This window comes from Dipodomys merriami, unplaced genomic scaffold, assembly GCF_024711535.1.
Source record: "Dipodomys merriami isolate MVZ:Mamm:240054 unplaced genomic scaffold, mDipMer1.0.p SCAF_72, whole genome shotgun sequence".
Classification (NCBI taxonomy): Eukaryota; Metazoa; Chordata; class Mammalia; order Rodentia; family Heteromyidae; genus Dipodomys; species Dipodomys merriami.
This window is the reverse complement of record NW_027206313.1, coordinates 422,933-437,443: the sequence shown is the minus strand read 5'-3', so window position 1 is coordinate 437,443 and position 14,511 is coordinate 422,933. Positions and strand designations below refer to the sequence as shown.

At 49.8% G+C, this 14,511-nt stretch overlaps 1 protein-coding gene across 8 annotated transcripts in view; it reads left to right on the top strand.

The window, feature by feature from the left end:
* LOC138818219 (dynamin-3) overlaps positions 1-14,511 on the top strand; it is a 414,072-nt gene that overhangs the window by 179,250 nt on the left and 220,311 nt on the right. For all 8 annotated transcript variants that reach the window (XR_011369011.1, XM_070009224.1, XM_070009221.1 and 5 more), the window contains one exon: positions 11,265-11,378. Coding sequence is in view for 7 of the 8 variants with exons in the window: in XM_070009224.1 (XP_069865325.1) it covers positions 11,265-11,378 (114 nt within the window). In the remaining variant the exon portion in view is untranslated. The remainder of the gene's footprint in view (positions 1-11,264; positions 11,379-14,511) is intronic.

The window sequence follows — 14,511 nt, the reverse complement described above, 5'->3', positions numbered from 1 at the left end:
AATTACTTGGCCAAGAGCGGTGTGCTGCCTCTCCTTTGGCTTCTTGCTGCACCAGGCTCTGTTGTTTTATAAGCGATGGTCCAAACCTGTTTTCACCCGACGCCCTTCCAATTTTAGCCCAAGCACTAAAAATGCCAAGAACGCCTTTCCTGGGAGTCCATGTGGACTGCAGCTTTCTTCCGTTGGCAGCGTTGGTGTTTGGATGTAGTTTACACTCACGGGAGCCAGTCTCTTCTGTCTGTTCCCTCATCCCATGTATCTGAAAGTTCTCTGCGATTCTTCACGTTTCCAGTATGCTACCTGGCACATAGAAGATGGCCATTCATTCTTGAATGAATTCATATTTACTAAGATGTTTTTTCCCTCCAAGAAGGAAGCCCTCTGGATTACTTTTAGTAAGAGTCACAGCTTTTACTCAGGCTTAGTCAGTGACGAGGTGCACATGTGTATTTTTGTCCTCAACTGTGAGAAGTGGATGGCGAGCTTGGCTCTCATTCTGTTTTGTATCACTTGGAATCTCTTCCACATGGAGAGCCCATTAACTTCAAAGGCAGCCCTGCACATGGAAGAGCCCTGATTTTCATCATGGTTAATGGCCTGGGTCTCACAGAGTTTTAGGTGAGTCCATGCTGAGAATAAACAGCTCACACAGTGAACAGTGTGCAGAAACAGTGATTCATGCGGCAGAAACGCTGTGTAAGGAGGCCAGTGGGATACTATGAGAAAGAGAAGCAATCTCGTGGTAGTAGTTTAAAGAACTGAGCTCATGCAAAACCCAAGTCAATCCCAGAGGTATGCACCATACCCCTGTTAAACACTCTAGGCTCATGTTTGGGAGGAGAAGCTCAGGAGGAAGAAATGTAAGGCGTGTCCACAGGTGGAGTAGGAGATGAGGAAGCACTCTGGAAGTCGTCCTTGGAGGTTTGGGCTGCCCAGAAAAAGTGGGAAGGAGCCCCTTGTTTGCATGGGGAGGTTATTTGTGAAAAAGATGACTTGGAATTCTGTTTAATATAGATAGTTTTGTGTTGGTGGGTACAACTCTGTAATCTTAGCCATTTGGGGGGCAGAGATCAGGAGATTGTGGTTGGAGGTCCATCCCAGCAAAAAGAAGTTCATGAGACAGTAACTCATTGGGTAACTGGGCGTGGTGGTCCATGCCGGTCATCCCAGCTACAGAGGAAGCATGAGTAGGAGAATCCTAAGCCAGGCATAGAGTAAAACCCCTGCCCTAGAAGTGGCCAATGCTGAAAGGGGCTGGAGGCACAGCTCAGGGTCAGAGCACCTTCTGAGCAAGCACGGAGCCTTTGGTTCCATCCCCCAACACCGCCCCTCCCAAGTAAGACCGAAGATGGCAATTTACGTTGATGCCAATCATTATTAGCTAGATGTTGTAGCGGGCCATGGGGGCAGCTATATCTTTAATTAAGGAGGAGAAGTAATGTAAACGTTCAAGATTTGGTGTGTTATTTTCAGCCAGTTTTTATCGTGCCGAGTTAGCATGCTTTTTAGTCAGATCAGTGAAAGCCAGCTTTGTGTCTGCTGTGTTCTCCCCGTGCTTGGCAGCAGTGTGGGGCAATCTGACCGCTGGGCTGTTGGTGACCTGCGTTCCTTTCCACAGTGCTCTGGCTAACGTGTGTAATCAGAGGTCTCAGGATACTGCAGTAATGTGACACCTGCTTGGATTTTTAAAAAGAACAAAATGTAGGGGAAAGCTGAAGGAGGGTATAATATCTCACTCCAGTTTCCAATCATAGCAAACATTTTGATATATGCTTTCTTTTAATAATGTCATACATGCATAATAATGAGGACTGAGCTAAGACCTTTACATGGATTACTAATTCACATGGTTATCACATCTCCATACTGCAGGCATTCTTGTTATATTGTCGTAAGTATGTCATACAGATGTTATGTAACCTCCAATATCAACCAGGTAGCAAGTGTGAGAATTGGGAATCAATTCTAGGCAATCCTGCTCAGGATTCATGTGCTATGGCTATCTGTCCATCCATCCATCCATATATACATACATAAACATTACATATGCGGTAATTTTGTTCACCTTAATTAAAAACAATCCATGGATTCTATCATAGTCTTAACCATACAGATTGTTTCCAATGGCTTGCTATTAGACACCGCATTTTAGCAACTCCTGTGTGTGTTGTGGAGCAGGCTCTGAAATCGAGCCACCAGTGGGATGTTATGTCCTTCAAGTGCTATTAGGCCGCGTGTGGGCTGCGGGCTGTGGCGTGGGCTCCTGCACGGAAGTCCGCTGCTCTGAGCAGCGGGTGGCTGGCCGTGAAGCAGGGCCCGATCTCTCTCTTCATCTGTCGCATAAGGAAAGCATTACCTCCCTCCAGGATTATTACGGAGATTAAGAGAAATAATGTGTGTGGAGCTCTTAGCACAGTGCCTGGCGCAGAGCAAGTGTTTGTTACTGCTATTATCCCGAATTCCTAGAAATGAAGTCAGAATTATGCTCCGATTTCCTAGAAGGTTAAATCCATGAAGGGAACATCCAAACACACAAATGTCACTCGCCAAGTTATTCATACTAGGGACGGATTTTGAAGCCGTGGCCTTGGGGTGGGGAGTATCCCGCTGGACTCGGATCGCTGCGCGTGGTGGTAGTCGGTCCTCACCTTCCCGTGGTCGCCGCCCGCCCAGCCTGGCCGGGCACGGGGCTCTCCGGGTGGTCCGTCTGGTGTCGGGCCCGGGCATTCAGACAAAGCTCGCCCCGGACTTCCCTGGCGTCCCTGTGGGCAGGAGCCCTCCCGCCACGACAGGGGCCGGCCGGGAGCGCGGGCGGCGCGGCTGGGCGCGGGGCCGGGTCTCAGCAGAGGTGACCGCGCTGGGACAAGGTGCGGGAGGCCGCGACTCCTCCCCGCCGTGGCCGCGACTCCTCCCCCGCCGCGACTCCTCCCCCGCCGCGACTCCTCCCCCGCCATGGCCGTGACTCCTCCCCCGCCGTGGCCGTGACTCCTCCCCCGCCGCGACTCTTCCCCGCCGTGGCCGCGCTCCCCCCCGTGGCCGCGCTCCTCCCGTGGCCGCCTCCCCGCTGTGCTCCCCGCTGTGGCCGCGCTCCCCCCGTGGCCGCGCTCTTCCCGCCGTGGCCGCGCTCCCGCCCCGTGGCCGCGCTCCCCCCCCCGTGGCCGCGCTCCCCCCCCCCGTGGCCGCGCTCTCCCCCCGTGGCCGCGCTCCCGCCCCGTGGCCGCGCTCTCCCCCCGTGGCCGCGCTCCCGCCCCGTGGCCGCGCTCTCCCCCCGTGGCCGCGCTCCCGCCCCGTGGCCGCACTCCCCCCGTGGCCGCGCTCCCCCCGCCGTGGCCGCGCTCCCGCCCCGTGGCCGCGCTCCCTGCCGTGGCCGCGCTCCCCCCGCTGTGGCCGCGCTCCCCCCGCTGTGGCCGCGCTCTTCCCGCCGTGGCCGCGCTCCCCCCGCCGTGGCCGCGCTCCCCCCCCCCCGTGGCCGCGCTCTCCCCCCGTGGCTGCGCTCCCGCCCCGTGGCCGCGCTCCCGCGCCCTCCACCCTCCGTGGCCCGTGCCTTCAATCCCGCGCATCCGCTCGCCTGCGCTCCCTCTCTCTGGGAAGAGAGAGCAGCTCCTAGTTTTTCCTGACGCCCGTCTTGCGGCTGCCCCACCGCGTCCTCCTGAGAGCGCAGGCGCGCCCGCCGTGGATGGCGGAGGCCGAGACACTCAGGATCGAGGTTCAAAGCCAGCCCACCAGCAAAAACTCCGGACGTGGAGGCATGCCATGAGCAGCCAAACCAGAAAACAGAACAAATCAGCAGAGAGACCCGGCCAGTTCACTCTGAGGCTGGTCTGTCCTCATTTCTCCTTGTTCCCATTCCCTGTCAGATTCTAGATGACCAAATGACATCATTTTAATACGTAAGCTATTACACGCCATCATAACATGTCCACAAAAAGACCCGTTCTCAAATATAAGCTCCTTCCTACCGTGAAGTTCTCAGAGATTGCACTTCCCAATGAGTTTGGAAAGCCTGAGTACCTGAAGAACCGCGAACTGAGCCGCCACCCAAGCCCTCCTCGCTCAGCCGCCGGGGAGCTGCCCTGCCCGGCGCCCCCCGAGCTGGCCCCCAAGAAGGCTTCGCTTCTTGTAGAGTTTTCAGGTTGAAACAGTCTCTCTGTGTTCCTTTCTGGATAGTCAGCCTCCTATCACGGTAATGAAAGAGCCAAGTCAGTTAACCTTTCACGACAGATTTCTTGGATCTCGTGGTTTTAGAGGTCTGGTTCACAGGCCACAGCTCAGCGCTCTGGCGAGCTTGCTGGAGGAAACGAACCCCTCGCTGCCTGAGCCAGCGCGGGCTCTTCCCTGGCGCAGGCTCCCCCGACCCCCCGTGAATGAGCTGCGGCCGCGCGAGTTAGTAGGTTATGCGCACCTTGTGAGATAACGCGCAGACCTTCTCGGGCGAATGGCCTCTTCCACGGAACACCCATGAACAAGCCTCTATCAAGCAGCAAGGCCAAACCGGCCAGCAGCCCCCCGCGTCACAGCTTTCCCCTGACCAGAAGCCGCTCAAAGCCAGCTGTGCAGCTGAAAAACATTTGCATGGTCTGCCATAGCCAAGGCCACGGTCGGAAGCCGGGGCTCACCGCCGTGGGGGCCTTGACCACCCCGGAACTTTCCACGGTCCTTTCTGCCCTCACGGGTTCCTGCCTTACCTGCGTGCGGATTGTGTGATGTGGCGTGCTGGCCCTTGGTCCGTTTTCTCACCTGGAGTGGAAGAACCAAAGTCCGCAGACCCCCTCCAGCAGGAGATCCCGGGCTGTTCCCGCTCTCCAGTGCTGCTCCTCCAAGTTTCTACTTTTACCCAAAGACGCTTGGGTGATATTTATGGAAGTACGTTTGCAAAGTTGTTTTTCTCTAGTTGAACAAATGAGAACATAGTCTCAGCGCCTCAGGTCCCGCTTTATGCTATGGTTGCAGAGTCATTTGCTTTTGTTTACATGGCACTGAACACAGAATTTAGCGTTCACGCACCAAGAATCCGTGAGTAGCTATTGGGCCGATGTGGATAGGTTTTTTTGGTGATGTTAAATACAAAATGGGCACATCATATTTATAGTTCTTTTCCCATGAGGGAATGCAATAGCAAATCACATTTTGGGGCATTCTGTTCAGATTTCATTTTGTCTTTTTCTTTCTCTTCCCACCTTGCTTTCTCTTGTTTTCAGAAAATCAGCTCTTCCCTGGCATGCTGGTCCTGTATTCTGGACATCTTTGCCAAGCATCTCATCGTTTCTCAGTCCCTTGCACAAGTGGCCTCGATTTGAGGCCTTCTTCCTGGATCCCTTTGGGGATGGCACAGGAGAGGTTCATTTTGCCCCATTTCACTACTTGGCGCTGACTGTCTGGGTGTTTATACTACTGCTTTGCAGATAACAGAATGCACACCCTTAAATAGTGCAGATGCTAGGAGGCCGGGCGTCTTGCTGCTTCATGGCATCTTAAAGGCTAAGAGCTTCCTTCTTGCCTCCACTTACATATCTGCCTTTATACAAGAGAGGAAAGAGATGAGAAAGGAAGCAGGGAAGGCTGGCTGGCCTTTGTGATCTCTTCCCACGTTCCTGTCACAATGCCCTCAGCCTCGTTGCTCTGTCTGGCCCAGATTCAGTGGTTGATAACCTGAATTACCCCTGAACCCAAACGAGCTTTTACAACCGTGTGCTTAGCTCATTTGGATCAGAAACTGGAACTTGGTATCATTTTCCACTTAGTTTCTTTTTCATGTCCAGTATGTAGAGTGTCCTGGGAAAGAGCACACACTACCTCCCTGCAAGCTTTTTCTTTCCTAGCTGACCACCATTCTGTCCCCCATGGTTATTCCTTCATAGCAGCAAACTCTTACCGGTGCTAAAAGCAAACAAACAAAAAGAAGAGGGAAAAAAAAGAAACAGGAGCCACACCACCACCTCCACCACCTCCACCTCCTCCATCACCACCACCTCCATCACCACCACCTCCACCTCCACCACTTCCACCACCTCCACCACCACCTCCTCCACCTCCTCCACCACCTCCACCTCCACCACCTCCACCTCCACCACCTCCACCTCCACCTCCACCTCCTCCACCACCTCCACCTCCACCTCCACCTCCACCACCTCCACCTCCACCACCTCCACCTCCACCTCCACCTCCTCCACCTCCACCACCTCCACCTCCACCTCCACCTCCTCCACCACCTCCACCTCCACCACCTCCACCTCCACCTCCACCTCCTCCACCACCTCCACCTCCACCACCTCCATCACCACCACCTCCACCACCTCCACCTCCACCACTTCCACCACCTCCACCTCCACCACTTCCACCACCTCCACCTCCACCACTTCCACCACCTCCATCACCACCACCTCCACCTCCTCCACCAACTCCACCACCGCTACCTCCTCCACCACCACCACCTCCACCACCTCCACCACCTCCTCCACCTCCACCTCCATCACCACCACCACTACCTCCTCCATCACCTCCACCTCCATCACCACCACCTCCATCACGACCACCTCCACCTCCACCACCAACTCCACCACCGCTACCTCCTCCATCACCACCTCCACCACCTCCACCACCTCCACCTCCTCCACCTCCATCACTACCACCTCCACCTCCACCTCCACCACCTCCATCACCACTACCTCCTCCATCACAACCTCCACCTCCTCCACCTCCTCCACCTCCACCTCTACCTCCACCTCCACCTCCACCTCCACCACCTCCATCACCACTACCTCCTCCATCACCACAACATCCACCTCCTCCACCAACTCCACCACCTCTACCTCCTCCATCACAACCTCCACCACCTCCACCTCCACCACCGCTACCTCAACCTCCACCTCCTCCACCTCCTCCACCTCCACCTCCACCTCCTCTTCCACCTCCACCTCCACCTCCTCCACCTCCACCTCCACCTCCACCTCCACCTCCACCTCCACCTCCACCACCTCCACCTCCTCCACCTCCACCTCTACCTCCACCTCCACCTCCACCTCCACCTCCACCACCTCCACCACCTCCACCACCTCCACCACCTCCACCTCCACCTCCACCTCCTCATGATCCTGGACCCTCTCATGGGGAGTACCATCTTCATCCATGGCTTCTCTTTTCTACTACTCTCCATTCACTTTTCAACTCAGTTAACTCTTGACTCTTCATCCTACCACCACATTGAAAGTAGTGTAGCTAAAGCCTTTGGTCTAGGCATTGGGTTTGAAGTGTACCATGCCTTTAACTCCCATGACCTTCCTGCTCTTCTCTGGCTTGATGGGCACCTTGTAAATGCTAGTATTCTCCAGGGATTCCACCTTGAGCCACTGCTATGTTGCTCAGAGTTGTAATGGCCATCGACATACATGATGACAGTTTACATGAGCTACAAGTTCAGCCCTAATTTTTCCCTTTGCTTCAGAAGTTGCCTCTCTTCTGTGCACCCTACAAGTACCTCAAATCCCATAAGCCCTTGAGTAGATTAATCAGTAATGTGTCTTTCTTATTCCTTCTGATATTTGTAATGGTTGATTCTAAAACACAGTATATCCAAGAGTTTCATAATTATTCTAAACAGCGTATTGTCCAGTAAAAGTAAGATTCAGTACCTATATGTATATAACCTTTTGGTAGCTACGCTAAAATAAAAAACAGTAGAGCTGAATTTATTTTTTTAAGTAGATTTTATTTAACCAAGTTTATGCAGACTATTTCCTTATATATTTTTAAAAGTTAGATTATTAAAAATGCTTTTCAAAATTGTGTTCATTCTACTACTTTACATTGTAATTAAGAGTGGTCACTGCAGTGCAGATAGCCATGCGTGACTACTTGTTAGTAATTATTCCACTAGTTCTAGAGTTTTCCCTTTATGCGTGCCTCTCTCATCCAGTCCAAAGTCCTGTTGGTTTTATCTCCTAGATGCTCAGTAAACTAATTTTTCTTAACCTTGTACATAATGTCCTTAGTTTGTGCTTTGGTCGTTTTTCTCTTGGGTAATTATGATGGTTTATAAAACCTGATTTCTTTATCCCAGGGAGCATGAAAGCACCATTGAAATGCAGTCGTAGGGGTTCACATCCTATGTTCAAATACATGGCATGCACATAAAAGAGGAAAACAGATCCAGTTTATTTATGTTTCATTTATGTATTAATGCCCACATCCCTTCTGTGTTTCGCCAAGAGGTCAGTGATAAGACAATAAATATAATAATATATATGTATCCCTTTACAATGTGTGGGGTGCGGTGTGAAGTGGGGTGGGTACTGGTGTGTGGTGCTGGGATTAAGCGCAGGGACCTGTGTGTTGTAGAGTAGCACCCTACCACTCAGCCCATACCCCAGCCTGCCCCACAAATCGTTTTAAAAATTGAAAATACGTATTTCATTGTTTACACCATACTCCCCAATCTATATTTTGATGTACAGCATATAATTTATGAGCATAACAGTCATACAGAGATTTTTGAAATAAATATTAATGTATTAGAGATGCGTACCTGACATTTATTTTTGTCATTCCAGGGTAATGAGATCATTCTGAAATGTAGGTTGTCACCGAACCATTCCATTTTCACCCAAGGTCCTTCTCAGTCCAAACCTTAAAGCATACCGTGATTATAAAGGTGATGTCCAGAGGGGTTACCGGTGCGCGAGTCAGGCAGAGAGCGCGTTTCTTTCTGGAAATGTTGCCCCTTCCCTGCTCCCAACTTCTTTTAATCCCTCATGTGGCTGCGCTCGGTGGGTCTCTCACACTTGTTCTTACTTGTCCTTCTCTGGAAAACAAATGCGCACGACGCGTCATGTGCCTGTGCCCACCTTCCCAGCGCTCCGGGAGCCCCGAGCCAGGTCAGATGCCCCCTCTTCTGACGTAGCACTCCTACCGAGAATTGTGTAAGAGTTTTGTCCTTGAGATGTGCCTTCATGGGCCTGCTTCCCTCACAACTCTAGTACTGTTAAGGTATGGGTGATGGCATCTGCGGGCTTAAAAACCCAGACGATGACAGCTTTTGAAAATATTTTCATTGAACTAAAATTCATGGTTCCTCTTAATGGTACAACCTGTTCTATCCATAGGTGAAATGATCATTTGCTTATTGGAACTTTCAGAGCACCTGCAAGGGTTTTTCAGAGTCTAAAGCTAGCCAATAAAATGAAAGAATTAGAATTTTGATTGAGAATATGATTATGTAGGGTAGTGTAAAACAGCCTCGGTGAGAAATAATTTAGCCAGCTCTTCTTACCAGAACAAGTGCTGTCATCAGTTGCTCTAAGGACAATGAAGTTGGGTTTTAGGTATTGTATGTGTACATGCAGGACTCTTCACATTTCAGTATGAATAAGAATTCCACACTGGTGTCACATACCTGTCATCCTAGCTGCTCAGCAGGCTGGGATCTGAGGGTCTCTGGTTCAAAGCCAGCCCAGGCAGGAAAGTCCGTGATACTCTTATCTCCAATAAACCACCAGAAAACCAAAAGTGGTGCTGTGGTTCAAGTGGTAGAGCACTCACCTTGAGCTGAAGAGCTGAGGGACAGCACCCAGGCCCAGAGTTCAAGCCCCACAATTGACCCCACCCTACCTCCTCCCCAAAAAAGAATTCCCTCGGGAATATGTTAAAAATGTAGACCTCCTGGGGTTTTCATAAATGTCATGTGATTTGTTCAGAATGGTAGAAAGCAACCCAATGACTATAATGTAGTTGGTGGAAAGTGTACTTTCAGAGTTAGTGTTTGCATTTTTCTGTAAAGAGTGAGAAGGGGGAATTTTGATCAGTGGAGATAAATTCCATAATCTGGACCTACGAGGAATAGCCCGTGGGTGTCTGTACTTGCACTAGAGCTGCAAAGAGTGACTGAGTCAGGGACTGAGGTCAGCCAGGTCTGCAGCCAGGTCCACAAGTGTGCAGACTCTTGGAGGAGGACCCAGAAGAACCTTCCTCAACAGATCATTTTCTCCTCAACCAGGCCTTTCTCCTTTAACTAGAAAACCAACATCTGATTATTACAGCATTTTCTTCAATTTTAGGAACTGAGACCTAGTCATTCAATGTGGGTTTTTGTTTTTTTGCTAATTTATGATAATTCTGATAGAGGGCAGAGTTTTACCTTTGGAATACCATCAGCCAATATCAGATACAATTGTATTTCTGGTTCTATAACAGCAAAACTAGCTGGCACAGAGGATAGAGTAAACTATTACATCATGTGGAAGAGTTTCATTTTACAACCACTGTGAGGGAACAAATGATTTTCTGTTAAATGCTACATATAAATAATTTCCATCAAACTTGAAACCTAAGTTTTGTTGCTTATTTATGTATTTATGTATTTATGTATGTATATACTTATTTATTTATTGTTGATCATGGGGCTTGAATGCAGGGCCTGGGTGCTGTCCCTGAGCTCAAATTTTGCTCAAGGCTAGCAGTCTACTACTTTGAGCAACCACTTCTGGTTTTCTGGTGGTAAATTGGAGATAAGAGTCTCACAGTGACTTTCAGCCTAAGCTGGCTTTGAACCGTGATCCTCAGATCTCGGCCTCCTGAATAGCTAGGATTACACTGGCACCAAGATGTGTTTTAAAATTTCAATACTATGTAAAGATTTTCATGAAGATGCTGCATGTTTTGTGTATGGCACTCAACAGAAGTAGCTGGCTAAATCACGGCCATTAAAAATCCTCAAACTTTTAATTTTAGGTCATGATTTCAGCTTTTCTCCTCTATCAGTCTTTTCATGGCTGGTAACAAGGAGGTAATTGGTGGGTTTGAGTTTCTGCTTTTCTCCCTTTCTGGCCATTCTCTGCTGTAGATCCTAATGAGCTTCAAAGCAGGCAGACAAGTGGACCAGCAGGCTGGAAGGAGAGAAGAGGCAGTGGGCATGGAATGTCTGTTGTTCATCCAATCAACGAAATGCGTTTTAATTGTGGCAGCAGTGCCATAAATAGGCCTGGCACAAGTCTGTTCGGCTGCCCCATTTCATTCCTGTCTGTTTCAGTCACTCTGCTTACACCAGGCGAAGAGTCTGAGATTTTTAGTTTATTCACCAATGGAAAAGGCCTCTTCCTGGTCATCTTCAGTTTTAGCAGCGATGTCCTCTTGAGTAGCTCAATAGAAGTTGAGTTTTAGGAGAACAGGCTGTTCTTATTGCAATTTATATCTTGTTTTGACTTCAGGAGTCCAAGGATGCAGGCTCCATTGGCTCGTGTTAAACTCTTCTGCTGGTGTCTGCTCTCTTGCAGGTCATTCGTAAGGGCTGGCTGACCATCAGCAACATTGGCATCATGAAAGGAGGCTCCAAGGGATACTGGTTTGTCCTCACTGCAGAAAGCTTGTCCTGGTATAAAGATGACGAGGTAAGACCCAGAGTAATGCAGTTTTCTTTGTAATGTGTTTCTAAACTTGCATGAACCGGATCTTGTTGTGGTAAACAGTTTTCACAATGCAGTCGTCCTCTGTCTATTAGTGGGAGGTAGCTTTGAACATTTATTTAATAGATAGTTAAGTTGACAATATGCCCTCACATTCCTTTTCCTGCTTGCTTCTCTGGTGTAATTGTACTTTGCTTCTCTGAAGAAATTGAGTTAGAGATCAGTCGTTGGAAACTTTTCTCCTTTATGATAATATGCGGTCGCAGGTGCTGTGAGTGCAATTTTTATTAAGTAGTGTGTTTAAAAAGCCTAAGGTAATAGGACATCTTGAGAGAGAAATTACTAACACCAGTGCAGTTAGCGAGGCCCGTGGACATTGTTGCTGTGCCATCTGCCGGACACGGAGGGCTCTGAGAAGGCTTGCTCTCTGAAGACCTCGCAGGTCCTCCTTCAAGTGGCCCCTGGTCATTGTTGATACAAGGTTTCTCTTTTTTGGAGAATTTAACATCTCTGTAGAAGCAGAGATTATGATCATTATGGTACTCTGCTTTATATTAGATGGGAATCATTTTGGTCCTGTGACTTATTATTCATTTATATAAAAGTGCACCAAAAAGTTATATTAGTCTTACAGAACCATTTAGAGGCTATAAGTTATGTAGAACTAGCTTTTAGTTGGCATAGATGGAGGGCGAGTATGTTTTAGAAATTTTAACAGCTCAGGTCTGACCTGTTTTTAATTCAACGTAAAATGCTGTTTATAATTCAGCATGAAAACATTATATAAAATACTCTATGATGGCAAAACTATAGAGGGGTTGATTATCACAATTTTATTTGGCTATAAAGGGCATGCAAGTCAGAGTTAAAAATCCTTTCTATCTTACTGTAATATGTTTTTGGAAGCACCGCAAGTTGCATTTTTCAGTTCTTGCAAGAGATCATTCGTATCTTACAATGCTTTCCATTTTCCACATGCTTTTATATGTAGACAATGTGATGATTAACTTTATCTTCAGTAAAGGAATTCAATTCTCTGGAAATGTCAAAACATATGTACTACTTAAGAGCTTATTTTCCCTTTTTTTTTGTAACTGACCTTGATCAACATTGGGGTTGGTCCTGTGAGTCGGGTTGCAGTGAGCTCTCTGCTGCGCTGACCGCTTGCAGTGAGCTCTCTGCTGCGCTGACCGCTTGCAGTGAGCTCTCTGCTGCGCTGACTGCTTGCAGTGAGCTCTCTGCTGCGCTGACTGCTTGCAGTGAGCTCTCTGCTGCGCTGACCGCTTGCGCACCCTGGCGTGAGCTCTCTGCTGCGCTGACTGCTTGCAGCGAGCTCTCTGCTGCGCTGACCGCTTGCGCACCCTGGCGTGAGCTCTCTGCTGCGCTGACCGCTTGCGCACCTGTCCTCGTATGGGAAGCCTGTGCTGGAGCACTTCTTCCATGGAAAGGTCAGCAAACAGATGACCTTTGCTGTTCAGTTGTCCCGATTTTACTGAGGAATCATAATGGCAGTGGCTAGTGTTTTGTGTATATTAAATGAGCTCTTTAAATCATACTACTACCCTAGGAGAGGTGTGATTCGTCTTGCTATTTTGCAAATGAGAAAACAAAAGTAAACACTATACCACCATTACCACCAACTCCTTTCAAAACACTCCCCGACCGCTTGGAAAGCCATTTCTACAAGAGCTCTGTCTCTTACTACAGCATCTCTTCCCGCCTCCTGGCTCCTCGGCTGTGCGCGTCATTCTCCACTCTGCTTCCCTTCCCCTCTTGCCAGAGCTGTAGCTGTTGACTGTGCCCGAGCCTGCTGGCCTGGCAAAAGAGAGGGCGCGGCGCGGGTTGCTGCTCTCTGTGGGTGCAGCATGTAACAGGTAGTAATGAGGGACGTTGTGGATTGAGGCTGGAGGGAAAAGAGCAGGTGAGGAATTCGAGCATTTGAAAGTCTCAGAAGAGTGGAGGTCGGACTGATGACTGGCTTCATGAATTTCCACTCCACTCACCTGAGAGCATCCACTTTTAACTGATGCTTAAATTTCATGAGGGCCTTGAGTCACAGTTCAGGTCGATCAGATTAAAGATGATTCTGTGTACAGCCTTGAAAACTGGACATTTTGGACTTCTTTTGTGAAAATAAGCTATGGTTCCCATTTAATTGTTGGAGTCACCTTGGATGACGTGTGAGGGAATATATTGTTGAGCATGTGCTAATTTCCACTTTCAGAGACTTAGGCTGGTGATGGTGGCCTCAGTGTTGGCTGGGTTGACTTAACTGATATTTCTTATGTAATCATCTGGACAAGCGCTCATTTTTGTATCAGTGATTGGCACAAAGAAAGAGGACAATGTAAAAAACTCCCTGAAAATAGGAGGCAATTTTTTTTCCCAAGCCCGGGGGGTCAAACCTGGGCTCTCTGCCACTGGGCTGAAGCCCAGCCTAGCCCTAGTTCTTTGGTTGTGAGTTTCTCCATTGAGGCTGAGAAGAAGAGATGTACTTTGTAGAAGCCTGGTAACAGAAAAGGTCTGCTGCACCCACACCTGGCAGCTGGTGAATGGAAGGTGCTTGGCATTTGCTGTATGAATAGCTGTTGAGGAGAAGAACAGACAGGGTGCCCCGAGAAGGTTGATGGAAAGTAGGCCTGGGCGTGAGGAGAGGCAGTGTGGAGCGTCTGCTGAAGAGTGGGAACTCGGTCCTCTGGGGAGCCATGCGCCAGGGGCGCGGCCGCTGGGGAGCCTCCAAGCCTTCAGCTTTTCATTCTCGTTGGATCGGCAAATGTGCCGTATTGTCTTGATGGGACTCCATGTGACCGATAGAGGAAGACACAGCTCTCCTCGAGGTAAAGATGAAGTGGAGCTGTGACGTGCCCGGCTGTGGGAGCCCAGCACCCTGCCACGCCGAAGCAGAACGCAGGGACCAGCAAGGCCTGCCCACCCCCCCGACAGGGGCAGAGCACACGGACGCGGGGACCAGCAAGGCCTGCCCACCCCCCCCCCCCGACAGGGGCAGAGCACACGGATGGACGCAGGGACCAGCAAGGCCTGCCCACCCCCCCCCCGACAGGGGCAGAGCACACGGATGGACGCAGGGACCAGCAAGGCCTGCCCACCCCCTCCCCAC